The following is a 17,583-nucleotide window of genomic DNA, read 5'->3' as shown; positions in this document are numbered from 1 at the left end:
CGACATGAGTCTAGGTCCACAAAATCCCAACTGGGCCGAATAATCAAGGTCTAAGTCTTGTGCGGGCCAAAAGAAAAAGATAGAGTCTTATACGCAGTTTTACTCTCCTCTATATAATAATAACAATACCACATTTAAGCTGTGTTATACCCTTCATATATAACGGTGTGGTCCCCTCTCCCCTATATAATAATAATAATAATAATAATAATAATAATACCATATATCAGTGTGTGCCAGGGGCTGTTATTCCCCCTTATATATAACCACCGACAGTGCCAGATACACAAAATTGCCCCCTCGTCCCAGATAACACATTTGCCCCCACAGTGCCAGATAACACTTTTGCCCCCACGGTGCCAGATAACACATATGCCCTAATGATGCCAGATAACACATATGCCCCCACGGTGGCAGACAACACATATGCCCTAATGATGCCAGATAACACATATGCCCCCACGGTGCCAGATAACACATATGCCCTAATGATGCCAGATAACACATTTGCCCCCACGGTGGCAGACAACACATATGCCCTAATGATGCCAGATAACACATATGCCCCCACGGTGGCAGACAACACATATGCCCTAATGATGCCAGATAACACATATGCCCCCACGGTGCCAGATAACACATATGCCATAATGATGCCAGATAACACATTTGCCCCCACGGTGGCAGACAACACATATGCCCTAATGATGCCAGATAACACATATGCCCCCACGGTGCCAGATAACACATTTGCCCCCACGGTGGCAGACAACACATATGCCCTAATGATGCCAGATAACACATATGCCCCCACGGTGCCAGATAACACATATGCCCTAATGATGCCAGATAACACATTTGCCCCCACGGTGGCAGACAACACATATGCCCTAATGATGCCAGATAACACATATGCCCCCACGGTGCCAGATAACACATTTGCCCCCACGGTGCCAGATAACACATATGCCCTAATGATGCCAGATAACACATTTGCCCCCACGGTGGCAGACAACACATATGCCCCCACGGTGCCAGATAACACATATGCCCTAATGATGCCAGATAACACATATGCCCCCACGGTGCCAGATAACACATATGCCCCCACGGTGCCAGATAACACATATGCCCCCACGGTGCCAGATAACACATATGCCCCCACGGTGCCAGATAACACATATGCCCCCACGGTGCCAGATAACACATATGCCCCCACGGTGCCAGATAACACATATGCCCCCACGGTGCCAGATAACACATATGCCCCCACGGTGCCAGATAACACATATGCCCTAATGATGCCAGATAACACATATGCCCCCACGGTGCCAGATAACACATATGCCCTAATGATGCCAGATAACACATTTGCCCCCACGGTGGCAGACAACACATATGCCCTAATGATGCCAGATAACACATATGCCCCCACGGTGCCAGATAACACATTTGCCCCCACTGTGGCAGATAACACATATGCCCTAATGATGCCAGATAACACATTTGCCCCCACTGTGGCAGATAACACATTTGCCCCCACTGTGGCAGATAACACATTTGCCCCTACAGTGCCAGATAACACATATGCCCTAATGATGCCAGATAACACATTTGCCCCCACGGTGCCAGATAACACATATGCCCTAATGGTGCCAGATAACACATGCCCCCCGCAGTGTCAGATAACACATTTGCCCCCTCAGTGCCAGATAACACACCCACGTAATGTGAGGAGCACCCACGGCACGGGCCACGACAGCGGATATGTTGTCAGTAGCGGGGGTCCCTGTGGCGGATGGGAACTAGAAGCGGTATTAATACCGCTGGTAGTTCCCATCTTCCCACCCCACGCCGTGTTTTTAAATTATTTATTTATTTTTTACACTGAAGCCGATACGAATTTGTATTTAAAATATGAATTCATATCGGCTACTATACAAATGGATATTACGGTACTTATGTAATATCTGGGCTCCCGTTTTTCTTATGAGACCGCGGCCCCTTGCGGGGCTCGCTGCGCTCGCCACGCTTCGGGCACGGTGGCTCGCTGCGCTCGCCACACTATATAAAATCAACTCCATGCGTAGTTGGATAGTAGGGGTATTAAAAAATGGGGTGCAATTAACATGGGAGCCCAGATAATACATAAGTACCGATATTACAAATATGACTGATAGTAAATTTTCCTCCAGAATATGAATTTGTATACGGCTAAAACCGTATGCAGTCGTATCCATTCGTATTAAGAATACGAATATGATTTTTTTACTTACTCCCCTAAACATGGCCCCCTACCACTGCATTCTCCAGGTTGGCCCTTCATGCCTCAGCCCGACATGTAATTAGTCCATTTACCATTAGACCATTTTGGGGATGTATTTGTAGGAGAATTGAGTATTGTGTAATGGACACTCTTCGCAGACAATGGTGATAATATTGTGGCATCTACTTCTGACTACAAACTCACTTTGCCAGCAAATTCATGAGATACTTTGGGGTGGTTGGATCAGGACGTAGAGGGGGCCCCATCACGTGAGCTGCCGCGTGGCTCCAGTCCTTGTGCCAGTAATGGGTACCATCGGTACCAAGACCGGCCGCTATTGGTTCCCCAAATACCACTTTACCTGCGTGAAACGGAAACAAATGGAAATAGTTAAACATCAGCCGTATTTAAGATGGGTCAGTATCTCTCATCACCTTTTCTAATATTAAAATTACGTTTGAAAAGAAATGTCAGCAGTTCGTCCCGCGGTGACAAAAGGAAGAGAAAAAAAACTAATAATGTAAGTTGCTTAATGCTGAAAATGCAGCTCTGTTCCAGGCCGACCATAAATCTTCATCTGACACGTTTCCCCAATGAGTGAACCTCCTACAGCTAATAAAGCTTTCCTACACGCCAGGGACTAGAGCCGCATCACCCTGCGCCGTATAAAATATGGAGAGAGATCTGGTTCTACACCTCATGATAAACAGATGATTGCTGTGCGGTAATTGTAATATGTTGTATGTGCGGAAATTGACTTTTAAATGTGATCATCTCTCGCCGTGTCTGTATTGTTTGAAGGTCCAAATAGAGACACAGATAAAAAATGATTTTTAATAAAGCCAATATTTTTTTCTTAATAAAAATTACTTTGCCCCGTTTTCGCAAACGTCTAAATTCAGTTTAAAGGAGCCATAGTGAGAAAGAGAAAGTATGCGAAGAACGATCAGGATCCAGATTTAAAGCATTTATAAACGACATCACCCGCATTGCAGTAATGATCACAATATTTGGGGAATCGGCTAGGGTTGGGGTTCTGGACGACAAATACATGCTGGGCTGAATTCTGAATCGGACGAATATAGCGGAGAAAGTTGCCCTATGCGGCCTCTGTGTCCTTAACACATGACTGCACATGTGCCATACGATGCATTACCGGGCATCACATGGTGCATCACTGGTGTGCCAGTGAAATAACTAGACAATACCCCCACTTCCTCCATCCCCCCACAAGCACCTCGGTTCCTGATCGTTATCAAGGGATTACCCCCCCTTTGGATGCCACTGAGGCGGGTCTGTTGCTCCTGCCCCAATACTAATTTATCTCCCAAAATGGCTGCCTCCTCCTCTAGCATCCATATGTCTCCTCTGAGGTGGTGGCCATTTTGGGGAGGACATTTTTTCAATGGGCAGGCATGAGAGACCGTCAGATAGGTTTCTGCAGGTCCAGACATGGGTGTAGCAAGAGTCTCTGCAGACCCCCAGCGCCCGCAAGTCACTCAGTGCCATCAAGCCACCACGGGATCTGTAGGGGCTATTGTGAAACCACTGTCTGGACCTGCATTATGCTTCTCTGTGGTCTGTCCCGTCTGCACCCCATTGTAAATGTCCCTCCCAAAATGGTCACCTCTTAAGAGGAGACAGTTATTAAGGATACTAAGGGAAACGGCAGACATTTTGTTTTGGGGACAGCAGCCACAGGGAGGGGGGTATCCCCTGACAACATGCAGGACAACGTGCAGAACAACAATAGCCTGAGGGAGGGGGGTGGGAATTCTCTAATATGGCCAGATGTACTAAACTTGAAAAGTGATAAAATGGAGAGTGATAAACAACCAGCCAATCAGCTCCTGTCTGACATTATTCAAACACAATCTGTGACATGGCAGGTAGGAGCTGATTGGCTGGCTGTTTATCACTCTCCATTTTATCACTTTTGAATCTTGGTACATCTGGCCCATAATGAGCAAACCCACAGCTGGAAGAGCAGGTACCATGTGTGGCCCGCCCCCTTTAGGGGCGGGCATCTGCTTTATAGTTATGCTACTGGTGTCAGAGGGCTATTCATTAAGATTAGCATTGCTTAGTTGCATTGCTAATGTAGCGGCCAACACACTGGTACTGATTCATTAATGGTCGCTAAGCTGCGGACGATCGCTGTTTATCAAGCAACTTAATGCCGCACTGTCGAACACCCACCGCCAGCGCCACCCACCTCTTCCCGGTAACATGCGAAGGGATGAGTCCGAAAACACATCCTCTCTATTATAACTATACATTTTTAGATTGTAGTTTACCTTGGGTAATTATATAAAGTTACAGATATCTTATCGTAACAACTACAGTGTGTAACACCCACCGGATGTTGATCTACACATATACTGTTAAAATAACCGTCAAATGTTGTAATAAAAAAAGATTACAACATGGTCTTACATAGCCACATCCATAAAGGCTGCATGCAAGGTAGATGTACAGAAGTTTGTGTCATGGCATTTGGCTGCTTCACAAATGAGTATTACTATATTCCCTGCAGCACCTTGGACAGCAGCCTGAGCGCTGTGTGGGCAATGCAACATAGGAAAGCAGGTTAGCAGAAGTTCTGATGCACTTGTACAGCTGCATGTACAGTAGGTGGGTTTGTGCATTGCATACAATGTGTTGTATTGCATCTTTTGTGTGTATTTCGTAGTGTTTGTATTTTTCACATGATGCTGGTGGTGATGGGGGATCCGGGCTTTCATGCTGTAATGCAGTAGTGCTCTCCTATGATCCTCCATCGTTGCCTGGCTGTTCAGTTGCCCTAGATGCCTCAGGCTGGGTAACTGGGTTGGCTGTGCATTGCTGGGTGGGCTGTGCAGTGCAATCACTGCAGCAAACCAGTAGTAGAGGACTAGGGCCAGTGGAGCCCTATTCGATTTGACATTTGACTTCCCTCTGGATTGCTAATTTTTTCTGTGGACCTTGACTACAATGTGAATCACTACTAGGCCTGATCTTTGCGTTCACCTCATCCAGGCGCTGTACTAATTCCAGGCCCCAGACAGTGTGTGAATACAGGCGCTGTACTAATTCCTGGCCCCAGACTGTATGTGAATGCAGGCAGTGTATTCATTTCTGGCCCCAGGCAGTAGGTGAATGAAGGCGCTGTACTAATTTCTGGTCCCAGGCAGTTGGTGAATGCAGGCAGTGTACTAATTCCTGGCAGTCAGTGAATACAGGTGCTGTACTAATTCCTGGTCCCAGGCAGTTGGTGAATGCAGGCAGTGTATTCATTCCTGGCCCTAGGCAGTCAGTGAATGAAGGCGCTGTACTAATTACTGGCCCTAGGCAGTCAGTGAATGAAGGCACTGTGCTAACTCCTGGCCTCAGGCAGTTGGTGAACGCAAGCACTATACTAATTCCTTGCCCCAGACAGTCAGTGAATGCAGGCAGTTTACTAATTCCTGGCCCTAGGCAGTCAGTGAATGAAGGCGCTGTACTAACTCCTGGCCTCAGGCAGTTGGTGAATGCAGGCAGTGTACTAATTCCTTGCAGTCAGTGAATGCAGGTGCTGTACTAATTCCTGGTCCCAAGCAGTAGGTGAATGCAGGCAGTGTACTAATTCCTGGCCTCAGGCAGTTGCTGAATGCAGGCGCTGTACTAATTCCTGTCCCCAGGCAGTCGGTGAATGAAGGCGCTGTACTAATTCCTGGCCCTCCTGGATACTGGTGCCCCCTCCACCACACGCATCTCCCCCGAGCAGCGTTAATTTCCCATGATTTGCGCTTTTCGGGGGAAGGGGGCGGGGCTAAAGACGCAAATTACTCAAGTTAGCCCTGCCCTCTCCACGAAGACCCGCAAATTGCAGGATTTACCATACTGGGGGTGGGGCTTGATGATGTCTACATTGGCCCGCCCCCGAAGTGCTGCTGACAGTCTCCTCTCCGGGTTTCTCCTGGAGAGGAAACTTTAAGAGTAGGCAACCCTGCTATACCAGGTCATTTATAGAAGGAATAGGAAGCAGCTGGCATAAGACATTACCTTCTCTCCGCGCATTAGCAATAACCTTAGCCGCAGATTTGCTCATCACGTGAACCACAAAGAGAGGGCAGCTTACGGAGTTGGCGATAGTGATAGCTCTCTGGGTGGCTTCTGCCTCCACTTCTTCTGGGCGGCACAACTCATGACCTTCTGGCCCTGTGATGCCCAGGGACAGCATTTTCTTTGCACCCTATAAAATACAGTCACAGATATTTATTGATCTATTGTGCAGTGCCAGCTGTGACTCAGGACTGGTATCTAACATAGGGTCAGATGTATTAAGCCTGGTGAAGTGATAAATTGTTGATAAAGTGGGCGGTGATAACGCATGAGCCAATCAGCTCCTACCTGTCATGTTACAGGCTGGGTTTGAAAAACTACACAAGCTGATTGGCTGGTGTGTTATTACCTTCCACTTCACCAGGCTTAATACATCCGCCCCCGGGTTCTCTATAAGTACTGTAAATCAAAATTAGTATTGCTGTACAATGGGTTGCATTAGTTTAAAATCTGTACATTGCAGCTTTCAATTATAGTCAGTGCTATTTTTTAGCAGGAACCAGCAGGAACTCAGTTCCTGAACCTCTAATTAAATATGACATCATCAGGAACTGGGCTCCTGAACCGGCTCTGTATCGGCTGGTGAACAACAGTGTTGCTAAAATTTAAATATCCCTACTTATAGCCCACCGGAGCCAGTTCGAACATTCGTACCTAAATAATTCTAGATATCAGATCCTTCAAACTATACCCTAACAAGCCATTTATTAAGAAACAAACATGGTGTGGTATCATAATGGGCTTGGCTGCACAATAGTACCACCAACTCAACTACACCATATAGTAGTATCTTATTCACATTACACTGCATATAGTGCCGCTGATTCACATTACACCATAGTAGTGTCCCTTATAAACAAAGCCCACAGTAGTGACCCTTATTCACTTAGCCCAAAAGAGGCTCAGTGTCAGTGAGCCAGTTGCAGTCTGTACCAGTCACAGACACACAGGGCAGTAGTCCAAGCGGGAAGCGTTCCTTTCCCCTGGGACTGCCAGTCTGGGCTGCGATTAGCAGAGTGCTCTCATCCTGTAGGAACAGGGTCGCCTATCCTCTCAGAATGGCCTGGAGGGTCCCAGAAATCCGGTCCCCACCCCGGCCACCTGTAAAGGGGGGCAAGCCTCTTGTAATGTGGTCAGTCTCCCGCGACAATCCCTCGGGCAGGGGGGTCCTTGGGAACAAATTACGCAAAATTGTGTCTTTGTAGCCCTGCCCCCCCCCCCCCCCCCCCGCTGCTGTGCAATGCCTGAAAAACCAGCATTGCACGGCGGGGGCGTGGCTACATCATGGACCCAATCGTGCTGACCATGCCCCCCCTCCGGATGATCCACCAGCCACCCTGCCTTTGTCCTGTCCTATCAGCCCCCCCCCCCCCCCTTGCCGCAATGAACTGGCTGCCCTCTCCCGGAGGGGGCACCCAGAAAGTAGGCAACCCGGTATAGGAAGCCACTCCCTGCCTGGTCATCCGTTGCAGCCAGGCTTTTGGGCAAGCATAACACTGTTTCCAGGCCCGGCATCTGACAATGACCTTGTACAGGTGCCAGAACACAGCTGGTGGCCGGGACAAGGCGCCAGGGGTCCGACAGCATGGCCAGTGGCAGACACCCCTCATCCACCAAGATGGTGAGGACATTCTCTGATGGACCTATTGTACAATTGACACCCTGCGGGCATTTGGGGGCTGTAGCACAGAAATTCCCCACCTACTGGGAGGGAGAGATCGATGACATCATCATCAGTCTCTTTCTCCCTACTGCCACCTCAGGGCCTACTCACTCTACGACAAGAGAAGAAACCATTCGATGGAGAGTGAAATTTGAATGGTCTTGAATGGTGAACACATTCACAGCCGTGTACATGGGCTGGGGGAATGTGTGGTCAGAGCAGCAGCGTTTACCTGATTGCTGGGGTTTCGAAATTCTCAGAGCCCAGCAATCAGGTCTGAATTACCCCTTTAGAACCCTGTGAGCAGCTACATGCTACAGTACTGTATATCACTGACAAAAGCACAAAGCAGGTCTTGGAGACAGCACTAGAGGTCCCCATTGCGCAGGAGATCTGTAAAACATTTCCATTTTCCAAGCTGGTCTTTGAAAGGATGATATTTACCTCAGCGATTAGGTCTCCGTTCTCTGCGTGCACTTGTGCAATAGCACCAATATTCTTACAGCAGGTGAAGGCCTGGTACATCTCATAATCATTAACCATGTACACATCTTTGTAAGCCATGAAGACTTTAAAGGAATTGACCCCTTTGTCTTTCACAAGGATCGCCATCTCATCCTTCACCTGAGAACAAATGCATGAGTCAAAACGGTTATCTGTAAAGAGCACAACTTATTATTAACCAGTATATATATATATATATATATATATATATATATATATATATATATATATATATATATATATATATATATATATATATATATGTTGCCACAAGGGGTCCACAGCGCCTAACAAAGTACATAAGCAACCAACCAATCAGCTCCTGCCTGACAACCAACCAACCAGCTCCTGCCTGACATTTTTCAAACACAGTCTGTGACATGTCAGGTAGGAGCTGATTGGCTGGCTGTTTATCACTCTCCATTTTATCACTTTTGAAGCTTAGTGCATCTGCAGTCAGGTAAATGTTACCGTGGGGCTCATTACCCATTTACATCTCGCTGTAATACCAGTGTAATGGTGCCAACTCAAGAGACATCTTACCTTCTCACTCCACCAGGTGACTGCCACATGGAGGGCATAGTCACAGCAAACCTTAGGGTCCGCCCAGCCACGCCAAGTGTCAAAAGCTTCAATCAGAGAACATCCTTTCTTAGGTATCGCAAAGTCAATGATCATGGTGGTTCCCCCGGCAACAGCCGCCTGAAAGTGACAAAGTGATCCAGTTATGGAATTGAACCGACACGATAACCCGGCTAAGGACCTCCTCACAGTACCGGACAATTGATTTAAAAAATGAAAAATTGTATGTAAAAAAAAAAAGGTGCCATTTAGAGTTAGATTTGGGTGGGGTGTGTTCAAATTGAAATCTAAATTGCAGTGTAAGAATAAAGCAGCCAGTATTTACCCTGCACAGAAACAAAATAACTCAAATGTAACTCTCTCTGCGCATGTTACATCCCCCCTGTATTGCAGCTAGAAGAAACAGGGGGCGGGGCCGGCGGACATGTCAAGAAAGGGGTGGAGGCGGGGCTAACATGGTGAGCTATGTTTGGGGGCATGGCTATTGTGATTGCATCATCGTGACCACGCCCCACTATGAAATGCCGGTATTACAGGCACTTCACCGCAGGGGCGGGACCTCAATGATACGATTTGCATCAGGTCCCGGACCCCGGCTGAAGGAGGATTGTGGGAAGTTGTGGGGATTGGGGGGGGGGGGGGGGCTTTCCCACCATCCCAATTCCCAGACCCGATTTTCATAGTCAAGTATGGTGCACATCATGGTTTGTCTATCTGCACAAATTGGAGCCAGTGGTCTAGAGGGAGGGGGAGACAGACAGATGACATAAGATGTCGGCAAGGTCTCCTTGGCGACTCCTTATGTCGGCACCTTATGAAGGCAAAAAGTGAGAATGGCAGGGATGGCCAGGACTTAAGGCGGCAGGTAGAGAGAGCAGCATCGGTTCTAGGTTATGCAGGAGGCTACACTATTATTGAGTATGATGGTTATTTTATTATCACTGGTTATGTCAGCTCTAGGCATCTGTGGTTAGAATTCCTGCCACATATACAGTACTTCATGTGGACAGTGTTCATTGGTGCCTGTAAGAGTTGGATGAATGGCATATAGTCACTCAATAGTTTATTTCAATTAGGCAATACTACATTACACAGACACAATTTTAAACAATGTATCACAATGTATCCCATGTAAACTCCTGGGGAGCTGTGGGGGCAGGAGATTTAAAAAAACAAACCTGGTGAGTAGTGGGGCGGCAGCGGTGGGTGCTGGGCAGCGGCGGGACAGGCAGTGTCTGGGAAGCTCTGAGCGGCAGGATTGAAAAAAAAAATTCTAAAGACAGGCCGGCCATTGATTGGTTAAGAGCCAATCAACGCTGCTGTCCTACCACTCACCCTGGACGTACCTGCACATAGATGTGTGTCAGCGGTGCTTCACTGCTGACACACACCTACGGAATAGGACCCAACACATCGTGGGTGTTAAAAAGCACCCCCCATGTGCCGCTGATGGGTCCGATCCCATAGATTTTACATGCAAGATGTCTGACCCGATGCGCTCAGGCCTGTGTATCCGGTCAGATGGGATGACAAACACATCCGATTTGGTCCGATTTCTTGGACTGATCCGTCGGGACCAGGTGAATTCGGCCCAAATCGGATAAGTGTATGGGCACCTTAACACACTCTACACACCACGATCTGAAGAAGCCACTGACACCGAGTAGGAGTCGGAGAAACGCGTAATCTATCAATACCACCCTTTCTGGATACAAAAAGCCTTCACTGGAGCTCCCAGCCATTTATCTTTGGGGAGACATAAGGATTATAAACGTCCCCCGGGTCCTATAGGACATATTCAGGACTCCGGTATCGGATCCCATCTGGGAACTTCCGCTTAATTGGGCTCCATAGTGGAAATCCACTGGTCTGGCCAGACCAAAAGTAAGAGACTGTGATTTGTCTGTTTTTATCTATTTTTTAATTGTATTATAATAATTTTTCATTACATTTTTTTCACTAATCACTACTAATAATGTATGTAAAAAAGAGGCCTTTTTACAGCAATAAGCTGCTAACACAACTAATCAATTGAGTCTATATATTTACATTTATTTTATTATTATTTTAAAATGATGTATATGTAAATTATGTTTTGTTGCTTGCTAAACACTGCCCAGTGATTTAAGTACTATTCTATAGATGATCTCCAGCACATTCTTTATATGCTTCTCGTTTTTTGCTGTCTGTCAATTAAGGGACTGAGCCAATCCCTTTTATAGAGACGCTGCAGGAGTTTATCTTATGTTATATTTCATTTTCAGGATTTTTCTTGTATAGTGCGAGTATATTGTGTTTTTTTTTTCTCTCTGCACTTGTTACATCTGCCCCACCTGCAGTGCAGCATGGTTTTGTCCAATTTGCACAAATTGCAGCCTTGCTAACAAGCCTGATTTAGGCGATGTACAGTGGTGCGAACCCTGGGGCACCTTGGAAACAAAGGGGGTTATTCAGGTTGATTCGCAAGGCTGTTTTGCATAAACATCCATTCGCTTTGCTGGGGTGTCCGCCCACATCATTCGATGGTCACCGACCATCGAATGATGTTTAGCGTGCACGCATATAAGTGACTTTTCAGTTGCGTATATATGCGTGCACGCTGGCGTGATATGGGCGGGCAGCGTACATCCGGTGATGTCAACCACCCGCCCCCCCGCACCCGCGTCACTGCCTCATTTCCATGAGAACGCCCAGCGTTCTCATGGGAACACCCATGGAACACTGGGCATTCCCATATGGTAATGAGGCAGCCCGGCGCTCCCCGCCCATCTCCGCCCCCCCCCCTCGCTGCCATGGGTGCTTGCACCCGGCGACCCGAAAGGTCGCCGTGGGTGCACGCACCATGCGCCTGCACATGCGCAGAAACACGCCTGCGCAGATGCACAACATCGGTACTGCGTGCGAATGCGCGCAGTACCGATGCAATCTGAATAAGGCCCAAAATGTAATAATGATGTAAATAGTCCTTCCACCACTAGATGGCAGGCTGCGTTATATTGTAACAGCCTAGTGCAGTGATAGAACCAACAGCAGGGAAATTTACATTAATTATCATAAGAAATCTATCTATCTATCTATGTACAATAATTCATACAGAGAATAAAATGATGCTGAAAGTGATTTCTATTCCTTATAGCTCTTATCAGTTTTACAGAAACTATCATGTATTGGTGAACACTTACACATTCATTGTAATTAAGCAAATGGCACATATTACACTACCACATTCTATCAATAAAGAGCAATAAACCCGCTATTTGATGTATTTCTAAGCTGTATAGTATAGATATAATAACCGAGTGTTAATACTTAAGTAACATTCTTAACCAACCACTGTCACCTAATTACTGGATTGCACTACCTAGTACCAATTCATAAATCATAGGAATAGGAGGTCCCCCCACTGTGACTGGTGAATAGCTAGAACTACTCACCAATCAGATCGCATTGGGGGCAGGGCTCTAATAAAAAGACCACTCCTTTAATAAAAGAAAAAAAAAAAGGTCCCTGGATTGGGGGGGGGAGTTGTTTTTGTAACTGAGCAGGCAGTGAATGAGTGACAGCTTTGTAGACTTCCTAATGGGGGGTGGTTATTAAATCATACAAAGGACCACAGGCAAAAATGTTGTAACAGAAATAACTGCACATTATCTGAATCAAAATATACTTTTGTAAAGATATTAGAGGAGCTTCACCTGTTTGTAATAGAGAGGGGACCTACAGTAATACTTCCCACTTTATTGCAGGATTATACAGTTGTTATGTTGATGCTATTTAGGTCCACATACATTGCGTCGACCACGGAATATTGACAGGGCTGAGGTCGACACGAAAAAGGTAGACATGGCTAAGGTTTCAGACCCGGACCCCGGTAAAATTTGGGGAGTGGCCTAAGTGTGGGAGGTGTGGCCACCTCCCGCACTTAGGCCATGCCCCCAACATGTTTAGAGGAGGGTGAACGAAAACTCTAATCTCAGAGGCAGCAGCACTGACAGTAGCACATGCTGCAGAAGTGTGTGCTGTTGTTGCTACCTGGGAGAGGCGGAGGGGGAAGGGAGGGGTCGGACCAGGGTCCCTCCAGCAAGCCTGGGCACGGGTAATTAGTACCCGCTCCCCCCCCTTCTCGGTTGCCCTGGCCGGCAGGTAGTATTTCATGCCCTACCATCGGCATGGAGGGAGAGAATAATTGTGTGCCGAGCACAACGAGCCATGCGAGAGATGTGGTGCATTTTGACGGTGTCCATGTCGACAGTGTCTATATTAGGGACAAAAAAAGGTGAAGAACCCATGTTGACCTTTTGACCTTCCCATTGTTGATCAATGCTTCTCCCGACCTTTGGACCCTGTCGACAGTAGCCATGTCGACCACGGCCCAATATATGTCGACCTTAATTTATTCGAAATCCCACTGACCCATTCCATTGCCGATAACCACAGTTCTAGCTCACATGCAGGTATTTGATAGAGGCCTGAAAACTTTAATTGTAGAATTTTGTGATAATTTAAGATTCTTTATTTTTCTCACAATCGCTCATTTTAATTCTTAATAGTATAGAAATGTTTAAAAATGACCCCATCATTATTTCTGCCCATTTTATCATATTAGCGACACATTGCTTAGGGGAAAAAAATAAGGAAGAATTGGATTAACCTCTTCATGGCCAACGAGAACAGTTTTCTCTTTTTTCACATTTTATTCCCTTAATATGTCCAAGCAAATTAGAATTGTATTTTTTTTATTTTTGTTATACCATACAAGGTATTTCTTTCATATTGTAATAATATATTTAGTTTTATTTTCTGAATATTATTTTTAAAGTAGCATTTGTATTTATAAATAAATAAATAAAATAATTAATACTGCAGGGATGACATGAATTAGAATTAGACCACTAGGTGGCAGGGTTGGACTGATTTCAATCTGTGGAACAGCATTTAAGAGTTTGAAGTTTGCGTACACATGCAATAAATGATGCTGCCCAATCATCTAATGGGGGAACCCCTAATTCTCCAGTACCAATCATATTCATAGATCAGCAGACCCTAGTGATCGGTGATTTCTCAGGGGATTGCAAAAAATCCAACATGCTAAAAATCCAATTTGGGTCAGAATTGGCGAATCGAGGTTGCCCAATTTGTTGGATTTTGCTGATCACCTGACTCTGACTTGGCATCAGCTGAACAGGGAATTGTGCCAACTAATTGCTGTTGTATTTGTCCCATTAGTTTAAATCCATTATTTTCCATGTTGTCCAAGACCATAGTTTCCTACCCTCCTGCATTCTGCAGGAGACTCCCTCAAATAGCAGCAATCTCCCTCTCTCCCTCATTAGTCTAGCAATCTCCCTCATTTCTCCTATCCCACATTACACGGTTATATTTTTGGTGAAAAAAAGGAATGAGAGATAGATACAGTTACAGTGAATCATCAGCGCCATTTCCCAGCACTTTACCAAGTATAGTAGCTCTTACTAACTGCTTTGGGGCTCATCTAAATTTGGATATAAGTTATTCTAAAGATTTAGCAGTACACACCCACTCTTCTAGGTGCAATCTCTTTTCACAATCTCTCCATATATGGAACTAGACACGCCCTTGGGGTGGAGCATGACACGCCCCCTCAATAGGGCACTGTGCAAAATTATACTACCAACTATAATCTCCCTGAAACTAGTTTTCAAAAGTAGGCAAGTATGTCCAAGACACCACGGCATTAAGAACATTGCGAATAATATTTAAAATGACACACATGCAAGCCATTAAATATTAAATAATGCTGTGTACAGTGTAATCTCTTCATGTGCTTATTTCAGCGCATTATTAATACATGGGCACAAATCCTGCTGGCAGGGGCCACAAGGAGGAGTAGAACAGGGGGATAGTACCGGGCTGGTGTTTGGAGGCCTCATGTCTTATATTATTGATGCATTTTTGCATCAATAACAGGGATAATTAATAATATATTACACTATATGGTTGCACAGCATGTTTAGAGTTTCGCTCACAGGATGGCATTATCATTTTGTACTATGAGGCATATTTACTTTTTACATCCGATTGCATTTAACAGTACATCTCTTGGGGGCCAGCTGGCTCTTAGAACAAACCATGCTACAATGCAAGGGTGCAAATTCATTTACTTATTTTGCATGTCCGGTATCCGGAAAATAGGTCGACAGCCAATAGATTGACAGTCAATAGGTCGACAGGCACAATGTCGACCATACTTGCCTACCCTCCCGGAATGGCCAGGAGGTTCCCAAAAATTGGGTCCCCCCTCCCCGAAAAGGTGGGCAAGTCTTCCGCTTGCTCCCTGGAGCCTACGCACCCCCTTCCTCACTGACACAAACACAGTGATTCACGGGTCAGCTAAATGATGCAACTAGCATAGTTTCACTTCATTTAGGCCCCGCCCATCGTTGTAGATGATCTCAGCCTCGTCCCCACATCCCAACATTTTGCATCTTCGGGCTTCTCCCGCAGAGGCAACAATAAAAGTAGGTAAGTATGCGGTCATCATGAACAAAAGCTCAACTTCCCATGATCCACACCACGCAGTGACGTATCTACTAAATTTGCCCCCCCCCACACCAAAAATGCCAGTAGCCCCCCCCCCCCCCCTCCCCAAGTAAAATTAACCTCCCCCAACCCTGCCTTACCCCTCCATATGCGGAGGTCTTGTCTGCGGTCCCGGTGCTCCACGAACTCCCCTCCTGGCTCCTGCTGATATTGAAAACTGACCCTCACAAAATGGCTGCCCCTAATACCAGACTGTTTGTAAGGATGCTAGAGGATGCCTCCGCCTCCTCTAACATCCTCAAAAACTGTCTGCTGTATGTGGGCAGACATTTTTGAAGGTCAGCTTTTAATAGCAGCATGAGCCAGGAGGAGTGCCGGGACCGCAGACAAGTAAATCGACCACACTTTGTCAGCGCCTCCCCGCTACCGCCGGCTCTGCGGCGCTATAGTTACGCCGCTGATGCCACGCCCCTTCCCTATCATCAGTGGTAAATAACCCTATGAAGTCTCTTATTTTCTTAAAGTTTAAATTATGTTAATGAGATGCTACAGTAGCTCCACTTAATCTGGCAAATATGTCTGGGAGAAAGAAGGATGACAATAACACGATACCATACCCTCCAACATGACCCATTCCACTCGGTACAAAATGCTCTGCCTTCACCTCTACTGGAACACCGTAATTATCACTGAACTAGTTCAACATAGGTGACTGCAATTATCAATTAAGAAAGAAGTCCAGGAACAGTGCATTTTGTACCTAATGGAATGAGTCATGTTGGAGGGTGATTCCAGCTTGGCCCATTTCATAAGGGAGACCTCTGCCAAGTTTAGGAATCTTAATTTATATTTTAACGAAATAACCTGGGCTCAGTTAATTAGATGAAATCAAGCCTGCCTTCTACATCAATGAACTAGTGGTGGTAATTGTATTAACCTCCAGCGGCATAAGATCCATGAATTCACAACAAAGTATAAAAATATGAGGAAGTTCGTAGCTGCTGCTACTGGGGCTTGTAAAGTCCAAAACAGCTCCAGGAAGCGCCACCTAGTGGAGACTGGTGCGCAAAACACTTGAATTCCCCCCCATAGATGTGAGGAGCATATTTTAGCCAGATAAATCACACAAGCTGATTGGATGCTTTGCGTAGCTGCACAACTTTATCTCTCTACAAAACTCCGGCAGTGATTGAGAGATTTAGATTTAGCTCTTTACACATTGCTACATAGTTGCAACAATGTAATTTACTATATGTAGGTGCAGGGGGATATGGTCGTTAGGTCAACAAGCATTGGGTCGACACCAATAGGTCGACATGCAGAAAGGTCGACAATAGGTCGACATGGGTGTAGGTCGACATGTCATTAGGTCAACACAAGCAAGACAGTCAAAAGGTCAACATGGGGTTTTTCAAAGTTTTTTGAGCCGACATGTGCCGACAGGTGGTATTTCATGCCCTACCATCCACTAGGACGTGGTGGGAGAATAAAATAGTGTGCCGAGCGCAGCGATGCACCGTGCTCAAAGCATTGCGAGTGCAGCGAGCCATGCGAGGGGATGTGGTGCAACGGTTCAGTTTCCATGTCTACTTTGTCGACATTCGGGTAAAAAAAAAACAGTGCAAAACCCCATGTTGACCTTTTGACTGTCGACCTTGCCCATGTTTACCTAATGCTTGTGTCGACATAATGATATGTCGACCTACACCCATGTTGATCTAGACCCATGTCAACCTTTCTAATTGGTGTCAACCCAATGCTTGTTGACCTAACTGCTGTAGACCTAATGACCCATATCCGGTGCAGGAGTTTAAATGAAACCGCTGACATTAACCCTTTGAGTGTCAATATCTCTGAGAGATGTGCAAAATATCCACTAAAAATGCCGGCGTCCCTCACATTTATTATTTGAATTCAAATAAAAAAAAAAAAACTGCATTCAAAATGATCATATTTCCTATATAAG

The 17,583-nt window shown here is 45.9% G+C and overlaps 1 protein-coding gene across 2 annotated transcripts in view; it reads right to left on the bottom strand.

Annotated features, from left to right (window-relative positions):
* DPYS (dihydropyrimidinase) overlaps nt 1-17,583 on the bottom strand; it is a 76,798-nt gene that overhangs the window by 30,422 nt on the left and 28,793 nt on the right. For both annotated transcript variants that reach the window (XM_083186884.1, XM_083186883.1), the window contains exons 2-5: nt 9,060-9,218; nt 8,457-8,636; nt 6,290-6,479; nt 2,471-2,627 (exon numbers count right to left, since the gene is read on the bottom strand). In XM_083186884.1, coding sequence (XP_083043010.1) covers nt 2,471-2,627; nt 6,290-6,479; nt 8,457-8,636; nt 9,060-9,218 — 686 coding nt within the window. The remainder of the gene's footprint in view (nt 1-2,470; nt 2,628-6,289; nt 6,480-8,456; nt 8,637-9,059; nt 9,219-17,583) is intronic.

Source organism: Crinia signifera, chromosome 5, assembly GCF_055691185.1.
Source record: "Crinia signifera chromosome 5, ASM5569118v1, whole genome shotgun sequence".
NCBI classification, from domain to species: Eukaryota; Metazoa; Chordata; class Amphibia; order Anura; family Myobatrachidae; genus Crinia; species Crinia signifera.
Note: the sequence above shows the minus strand (reverse complement) of the source record. Positions and strands in the feature narration are given on the sequence as shown.